Source organism: Onychostruthus taczanowskii, unplaced genomic scaffold, assembly GCF_017590055.1.
Source record: "Onychostruthus taczanowskii isolate IOZ18803 unplaced genomic scaffold, ASM1759005v1 scaffold7, whole genome shotgun sequence".
Taxonomy (NCBI): Eukaryota; Metazoa; Chordata; class Aves; order Passeriformes; family Passeridae; genus Onychostruthus; species Onychostruthus taczanowskii.
Window position 1 is genome coordinate 18,316,197 of NW_024504786.1, and position 9,320 is coordinate 18,325,516.

Consider the following 9,320-nt stretch of genomic DNA (forward strand, 5'->3'; position numbering starts at 1 on the left):
AAAGTTTAGTCCAGTTTTATGTCACTGTAACAGGTCATTTAAAATCTACAAGCTGTGATGGCCTTGTAGGCTAAAACGTGTGTATTTGGTGAGTACTAATGAAGGGACTCCTTATATTTGTGGGCAAGATTTTCAGATGAGGCCAACTCTAGTTGGATTTCTAGGTATATTTTTAAGGACTTAAGTAGAAGGTACTGACTGCACCACACGTTTTTGAAACCATGCTACCTATTAAAGATATAATAACTTACTGTTGTTTAGTTTATTTACTTTTCTTAAAACTTTGAATCTTTATAACTCTGAGAGCTCATTCTAAGGACATTCCATGTATTGTATAGGTGAGTAAAGATAAGCATTTCTCTGATGGAAGCTTCTAACTGACACTCATTAAATGACACTCATTAAATCAGCAACTAATGATGTCAGAAGTCTTCACCTCTTTTTTAACAGCAGCATTAGAATCTGGATTTGATAAACTGATATTTTATTGACTTTTAGTATACAAAACAAGACCCACCAATTACTAGAAAATGATGCCATATCTATTGTGGTAAGAATATTTCTGTTCTTATTTTTACTCTTGGACACTTTTACTTATCGTGGGCAGTTATGCTGGATATCCTTTAAAAACAGAAATGCATATAATATGATTATCTACACTTATTATTTTAATGTGTTTTTCATCTGTTAGGTATTCATAGAGAACATCCAAAAGCAGGAATTGAAAAGCATGTTAAACCCAACAGCTTCACTTTGTAGGAGCTTTGCAGTTCCTACAAAGGACTCTATTGCCTTCCCACTACAGGGTCTAGTCTCTGTATCCCAAGCAAGGATTCCCTGCAGTTCAGCCATAGGTGTCTAGGCACCAGGAAAGGATCAGGACTCTTCTGTCCTCACCATTTCCTGCAGGCCAGCTCTGGGCAGAGCTGCCCTTCTCACAGGCTTTTGGGCTTGGCAGTCTGAGAACCGCCTGCCTCCCAACTCTGCTGGGAGCCCAGCCCTGTAACAGAAGTGCTCTGGGAACCAGCATCAAAGCATTGGTTCTGCAGTGTCCTTTGGGAAGGCTCCAACACTTTTCATAGATGGACTTCATACAGCTGGATAAAACCAGCTCTCTGTTTTATGAGCTGCAAAAGTGACTTACAGAGCATCTTCAAGGTACAAAAAGGAAACCAATTGAGCTGTCTACTTACATAGTACTTCTGAAAATTAAACTTTTTTCCTAAATATCTGAATGCAAATCTATGAGATGAACTGAATATATGTTGAATATATATACTTATAGGGACATACTTGAAGGTTGTTTTACCTGTTAAGAATTTTCCTTGATGAATTATGTAATTGGAATCTTGACATTTTTAGAAACAGGTGTTATTGCAGTGATTTCATATTTAATGCTTACAAGAACTAGAGATTACCCAGATGCATGCAGGAATGCTTTAAATATCCTAGGACTGACTATTTCACCAACAAAGGCTTCTGTGAAACTGCTCAGAAATGGCTACTTCTGTTTCCACACCAGTTATTTGGAATTTCTTTATTGACTTCCTATACTGAAAAGTCTATTAAATACATTATAGTATTTCAAAGGCTATGCAGACAGTCTCCGCATGTACAGGAGGCAATTTTGACACTCACCAACTATGAACTATGTCTCACTTTAAAGACCAACCTACAACATGCTTACAGTACAAACCAAAACCCAAAAAAAACCAATCCCCCCACTACTTATATGCTATACTGAAACCAGTGGAAAACTTGTCTAGGTACAATTTCACATTCCGATCTTTAGCAAAATTAGCTTGTAGGTTGATTTATTTACTGGACATATTCAGAAAAAAAAAGAATAATTATTTTAAGTTTTCATTACACTGCATAATTCTGAAGTGGAACCTAGATTTTGAGGCTTTTTACCATAATGTAAGTCACTACGAAATATGACTTTTGTGTTGTTCAGAACCCTCTGGAGACTGGATAGATTGTACTTTTATGACTTGTTTAACAGCATTGACTGCCATCAAGCACTAATAATGTGATGGTGATTTCATAAAAGATTTCACTTGCTACCCTCAGAAAACTGGGTTTGTTCATCATCTGTCCAGACCTGTATTGACCCATTATTTTACAATACTTTAACATCTGTCCCATATTTCTATGGTTTTTTTCTTATTTTGCACCACAAATCTTTTAGGACAGCTTTCCAAGTGTCTAACTATATTGAGGCCTCTGCTAAATATTCAAAAAGTTCTTTTTGTACAGACTGCAGGCACAGTAGTTTCAGCTGTGAAAATCAGCAAAACAAATATTACATTCTTAAGTATCCTGTTTCTATTACCATATGAAAAAGAGACACAGTCTAAAAATGGTTCATGCTACAGGAAGAGACAAGGCGTTCCCTCAGCAATTAAACATGAAAGAAACTGAGTCCACTTAAAAGTTTTGTCACCAAGGTATTTATTGAGAAAGAATTCAAATAAGTGTTCAAAAATATCTTCCAATAAATGGGAGTTTTCAAATATGGAACACTGAACATTTTTCAGCTTTAAGCGTAGAATACAGTCAAGAATAAGATTTAGGAATTATGCCATTTAACACAATCTTATTTAATTTGATAGAGAAACAACTTGTACAACTAAAGTCTTTCACTGTATTTTCCCTGTCAAAGGTATCATCTCTTGTTAGAGCAATGTAAGGAAATCAGATTCAATTCTGTATCCTGCCAATATTTGCAAGAATTCCTCTTAAGCAGACACCAATGTTGTAAAGTCTTGATCTATAAACTGTGAATATTTGATAATCTATCAGTTTACTGTGATAATTTGAGTAAGGTAAAGTACACAGGTAAGGGACAGAGTAGGTAGCACTTACTCTACTTTAAAAATGTGACCATAATTTGATTTACTACTAAGTTAATTTCTATTATAGAGAAAGCTTACCTGCCAGTGACATTTTTTATAGCAGGATCAGAATCTAAGCTGTTTTTTTTTAATTCATCTTTTATAATACATCTTTCAATTTTGTTTGCAGCAAACACTCTGGTTCCATAAAATGAGCTCTGCCAAATACCTTCTATTTCACACACTGTGTACATTAACACTTAGACTTGCAGTGAAGTCCCAGACCTGAAATTCACAAAGGTTTTTACAGTCGCTTATGTGTGCTAATGTGCTAAAAAGAATTTAAGTTCTGCCAGATTCTACTACTATTGTAATAACCGGGTCAACAATTAATCCTTACATTTACAGTCTGTAAACCTGGTATTTAATACTGAGTAGAACAGTTATAAGCCCTTGCAACAGGCATGTGTGTTAACCTAATTCCTTTTAAGCCACTGTTCTCTATTGTGTCCATCCAGAGGGCAAATCTCTATCACTGCATAAGACTTCACATTCTTAGAACATTAAAGATTTCTCCCAAGCTCTGCTTAATTTATTCCCCCCTATTATCAACAAATACTCAGAACAATGATAAATTAACTAATGCTAGGAGGATTTCTTCTGAAAAGAAGCAGAACGCTCGACAGAGAAAAGAAAAGCAACTTCTTAATCTTGCTGGCAGATGGAAACCCTACTGTTCATCACTGTACAAAACAAATCTGGGAAAGACATAAATGCTCCAGTGTGTTTTAGGTATAACCTCAGCAGTTATGTCATGGCTCCTTTAATGTGCTGCAACTGTGTCAGAATTAAGGATTCTCTTTGGGGGAGATAAGTAACTTTGGGCATGGCCGTTGTAAAAATAAGTATGACAACTTTTTTCCCACATTTTGTATCTGCTGCAGAAACCAATTTTACAAACAACTGGGAGCTTTGGGGGTGGGTATTTTTAATGGGTTTTTTTTTAGTAATCAGAACAAAAGATAGCACTAGGAAAGTTTTTATACCAATTTTTTTTTTTATTACTATTGTCATTTCAATTATAGGCTCCAGGGAAGAGATTACTTCAAGCCAAACCCACAGAGTATTTGTGTATCTATATACAGTTAAAGCTGTTAAGATATAAACCAAGCTGGCACTGAAAAACTTCTTTCCTGCAGAGGTAGGAAAGAGACAGTTTCCTGCAGCATTTTTTGGATCCATGCGAGGTGTCCTAAATTCAATGCAAAGATACACATTCTAGAGAATTAACAACACATACCAGTAATTTTTTCTGTGTCTGATGTCTGCAGCTGAAGTTGAAATAATTATTTTACCTTAGAAACAATTAAGAAATCAAAATCACATAGCAAAACAGATATACACATGCAAGTGTCTCTTGCACTGTTCTGGGAAGATTGGACCATTTCACCTGCTGATCCTTGGGACTCAGAAAAACTTCAGCTAGGACCACTAGCTGCACCTAGTGAAATTACCCTTTGAGTGATTCATTTTTGCTAACTTTGAGAATAGCAATCTAAGAAACACACACAAATTATCACATAAAACTATTTTTTAATCTTAAAAGTTAATTGATCAGTTAAAATCAAAAGTACTTTACATCACAAATAGTTCTGAGAAGAAATTCATACTTTTCTAGTTTGAAGCACCATTTTGTACAGGTTTAGACTAGCTGGACACATTCAAGAGTTTTCATTCAATAAACAGATCCATATCTTCCTTACTTAGCAAATAGAAATAAATAGCAGTGTTAAGTGTGCATCCACTAAGAAAACTCTCCTTTTACCATCACTAACTGGCCCAGTTTTGCATTCCTTCTGCACCTAGAACTCCCACAACTTTCCAAGCCTGTGTGTGGGAAGCACAAGGAACCTTTATATTTCCTAAGATGACAGCAAGAAGTATCTATTTATTTTAGAAACAAATCTGCTCATTGCTTACACAGAAGGTCCAAAGTTTTCTATATATAGGTTCATAGCCTCATTTTCAGTAAGGCTTCTTAAATCTTTTTTTTTTTTTTTTTCCACAGATTAAGAGCTAGATTTCCATTTGCTTGGAAAAGCTTATAAATAATAAAAAGGCTGATTTTTCATTTCTTGCCCATGAAATTTAAATCAGCATCACAATAGTGCATTGATGTCAAGACCTTACAAAAATTTATAGTGTTGAAGCCATGCCACTTTGACTAAATGAGTTTATTCATTCCAAAGGCATTACCAACAGCTTTAGTATTAAAGGTGAGGAAGGGGAAAGGAAATCAAAGCATGTCTTTAAAAATACTGAATTTTGTTTACTTTAGCCAAGTCATAAAGCAAAAACATTTTCTGAAAAGAGCTACTTAAGAGCTGGTGGGCACTGAGCTGACCAAGTATGAGTCACTGCTTTTCCCATGCAGTTGATTCTCACTTCTGTAGCTTGTTCTGTGTAAAGAAGAAATAACTCAAGAGCCCAAACACTTCTTTGCACACCATTTCTTACAAGTATGAAAGGCACCTCATACTTTTCTATGGTTTTGGGTTTTTTTGTGGGTTTTTTTTTTTTTAAATAAAGAAACTTCAAAAAAAGTAAAGGTTTTTAGGAATCTGTTGAGGTTTGTCTATATGGAATGGCTTCTGTTGTCTTTAAAAAGTCACTGCTACATGATTAACACTTCATATGAATATACCATGTAATTTTCTTTTCATAGAGATGGTTTATGAAAAGAACATTGAAGAACAGAAGATTTAAAAGAGTAACTCATATTTTGCCCAGCACTCATATTTTATCCAGCATTTTCATTTAGTCATATTGTTTACTTGCCATTTATGCTATTTTATTTAATTCCTTGGTATTTTCACTGTCCAGTTTTCAAATAGGAATCATTATGTCCTATGTTAACTTTTAACTACTTTAAATAAGATTAGAATGCATAAGAGATGATTCAGAAATAAGTCCCTTGTACATTCTTAGAGAAATTAGGTCAAATTCTAGTCCCTCTGTAGTCAATGGAAAAACTCTGACTGACTTCAATAACAGATCAAGCCCTGAACACACAGCTCCCTGTAGTTCCTAAGCAAATAGCACACTGTATCTCAGAAAAGGTCAAGAACTAAGTTCTTTTATGAATGCTTCTATAAAGAATAAGAAGCCTGCAGTTCTATATTTCTGAAATGTCCTTTATCCAGAAAACTAGAAGACTATCAATATAGCCTTTTAGTTTTGAATAAAGTTACCACAACCAAATTAGTCTGCCTAATGTTGCTGAATACAGTCCAGTAAGTATCAGTTCTGCTGATTTCAGTGTAAGTTCTGATGATTTTTCCTGTGTTTGGGTTTAGATTTTCTTTTAACTTGTCATTTCTATCCAACCCATTATGTAAACATAGGCTACATAAACCCCACTTAATTTAGTCAGTTCTGCTGTGAAAAGTGGCATAAGAAATCGATCATGCCCTTGAAGATCGACCATTCTTCTTGAAGAAATTTAGTTTCCACATGGTAACGAGAAGCCGAATCCTTGAAGCTCTGCGAGGTTAATTCACCCCGGTATAACTCCAGGGAGTCCGTGGAATTGCAAGAGGGATGAAATCTGACCCCTCCAGTCCCTGTCAGAAACGGGGCCAGCAGGGGGCAGGAGCCCTGATTGATCTGACACCGTCAAAGTTGTGCCCAGGTATAAAGGCTTGAAAGGAAACTGATCTCCCTCTACGACGCCTGTTGATTCTGGATTCAGATCGACAAATACCTCGTTAAAATAATAAATACATAAAAAATTAAACCTTTCATTTCGGAGAGTTAAGCCCCTTCATTGATGTCAGATTCACAGAAAAATAAAAACTTCAGTCCCATCCAGACTGGCCTCCAGATGCGCCTGCGGGCTCCGGTGGGAGGGAGGAAGAAAACGAGGAAGAGGCAGCGTTTTCACCCCCGGTAGGAGAGGAGAACTCTCCCGCCACCGGAGACTCCACACTGCAGCTCGATGAGCTGCGAGCACAGCCCAGAAAACCCAGCTGGGCTGGCGGCGGTGCGAGGAGCCCAGGGAGAGCGGTGCGGACGGGAGAAGTGCGCAGAAGGCGAGGGGCGGTGCGGGGGAGGGGGCGGCGATTCCTTTCTGCTGAGGCTGCTGCGCTGCTGCCTGGCTCACGTTCCCCCTGCAAGTCCCTCGCGGGCCGCACCCTGCCCACCAGGTCCACGGACACCTAAGGGACCACTCGATACCCCGGGCAGGCTACAGGGTTGGGAGGCGGCTGGGGACGGTGCCCCAGCGCTGACACCGCCCGCAGTGAGCCCAGCGATCCTCGGGCTGAGCCCCCCCGAGCCCCCCCAGGCATCTCCGGGCTCGGCACCGCTCGCACCACCTGCGGGGCGCCGCCGCCCCGGGAGCTGCCCTCCGCAACGGCCGGCAAAGGGCCCCTGCCAGTGTATTTTCTCCTCCGCTTGCACCCTAGAAAACTTTTTGACACTAAAACCCGTTGCAAAAGAAAAAATAAAAGCAAGGAAAACGAAGAAAGAGAGTAGAGAGCCTCCACCCCCAACTTTCTCTTTCCTCGTCCCTCCGAAGAGAAGGCAGATACTTGTCGGTTAATTTCAGTCAATCTGGTGAACTTCAGCAGCTCAACAAAACAAAGTTGGACGAACACTTCACAAAACAAGAGTCCAGTGCTGAAAGAGGATAAGTCTCTCTGTGCAACAAGTATTTCTTTCATTTTCCCACCCTGCCAGTACATCTCCTTTACCTCATTAAAAACACATCCAAATTTTTAGGCTGACTGAGAGCCGTTCCTCCGCGGCACCTGGGAGAGACTTCCCAGCCCGCGCTGCCGGGGGCTCCCCGCGGGTCTCCATGCCCGGGCCGGCTGCAAGAGCGCTCTCGCCTCCCCAGCACCGGGAGTCGCTCTGACAGGTTTCCTCTGAATCGCGGCCTCAGCCGTGCCCTGGGTCCTTTCCCCGAGGAGGGGAGAGAGGCGGCTGGACTCCCGGCTCCCCTTTGCTTTCTTACCTCCTCTGACCTCTGCAGCCCGAAGAAGGAAAGCGAAGGTGATGAGCACGGTTACAGCCGAGTCCCAGGGCCACCTTCTCGTTTTCCACCTTGTGGACCATCTCTGCATCTCCATGCTGGGCACCCACAAGTGTGAATTAAACGCGGGCGCCTTCAGTTTATACCTGCTCCGTCCTTTCCACTATATTCCCAGAGATGACTTCTCCTATAGAGCCATACGTGATAAACGGAGAGAAGGTTTTCTCTCTCGCCCCTCTCCCGCTCTGCCCGGCCTCGCACAGGCCCCTCCGACCCGTCCTCCCCGGTGCCCTGCCTTCAGACTGAGGGGAGATGAGGGGCTTTAATCAAAATGCAAAGAGCTCCGCATCCCCCTAAAGGCTTCATCCCGTCAGAGGGCTGGGCGAGCGGCTCCCAGGGCCACCCCTGGAGTCCGACTGACACGCCAGCCGCCGGGCGGAGGCCAATCGCGGGGCTCCCCCGGCCGCCCACAGCACCGCCCTCCGCCTCGGCGGCGGCACACCGGCGGCTCCGCGGGCACCGCCGGCCCCCGCGGCGCCGGAGAGCGGCCCTCCCGAAAGCGCTCGGGAGACGCAGAAGGCGCGGCGGGAGCGAGCCGGGACAGGGCTGGATGTCCCCTCACAGGGTCACCGCCGCCCCCCGCCCGCTCCGCTCCGCGCGGGCCCCCTTGCCCCGAGCATGCGCATAGGCGGCCGCAGCGCCCCGCGGAGCGAGGGCGGGGGCGCGGAGCCGGGACGCGTGGGGGACGGGCAGGGGGGCGACACTGGGGACAAGCGGGGGAGGGGGACGCCGGCAGGGGAGGGAGCGACGCAGGGCAACATTGAGGAGAGGAATGTGCGGGAGACGAGCCGGGGCGCTGAGGTGAAGCGTCTGCGGGGTGGCCCTTCGGACTCCCCGAATCTGCCGGCTGGCGTTTGGTGCGGCGGCAGGTTCGGACCCGGCGGCCCGTTCCCCCTCACACCCCTCCCGGGCGCTGCTTGCTCTCACACACCCTTGGGGAGACCTCCGGGGGCTTCGCTCTAAGACGGCTGTATGAAAGGAGGGAGCGGGGTGGTGAAGGAAAAGCCCGCCACCGAGCATTGCCATTGCCCGCCTCACCGCATCCTGCAGCCCGGGGAGCCGGGTGTCCGCTCCTCGCCGGGGAACCTCCCGCTCACACTCCCGTCCTGTCCCACCTGTGCAGCAGTCGGTAACAGGGACCGGCCCGTAGGCCGAAACCTCTGGCAGAGCTTACCTGTGCAACAGATCCATCCGAAGCCCTCGGTTGGGATCAGATTCTGCCCCGGCTTCCCTGGAAGACGAGAGAAAACCATGGTCACGTTTTGGTGGAAATGTATGTAATTTTTTTTAAAAAATCTACCTTCACTGAGATCTTGAAAGCCTTACAGCAATTACTGAATAAATGCTTTCCAATAAAATACATGTTTCTGTGTCAAATTATACTTCAG

The 9,320-nt window shown here is 43.3% G+C and overlaps 1 protein-coding gene across 4 annotated transcripts in view; it reads right to left on the bottom strand.

Annotated features, from left to right (window-relative positions):
- The window catches only part of COL11A1 (collagen type XI alpha 1 chain), a 129,668-nt gene extending 121,509 nt beyond the window's left edge, over positions 1–8,159 (bottom strand). For all 4 annotated transcript variants that reach the window (XM_041421411.1, XM_041421409.1, XM_041421412.1 and 1 more), the window contains exon 1: positions 7,855–8,159. In XM_041421411.1, coding sequence (XP_041277345.1) covers positions 7,855–7,969 — 115 coding nt within the window. In that variant the 5' untranslated portion in view covers positions 7,970–8,159. The remainder of the gene's footprint in view (positions 1–7,854) is intronic.
- Positions 8,160–9,320: the final 1,161 nt, after the last annotated feature.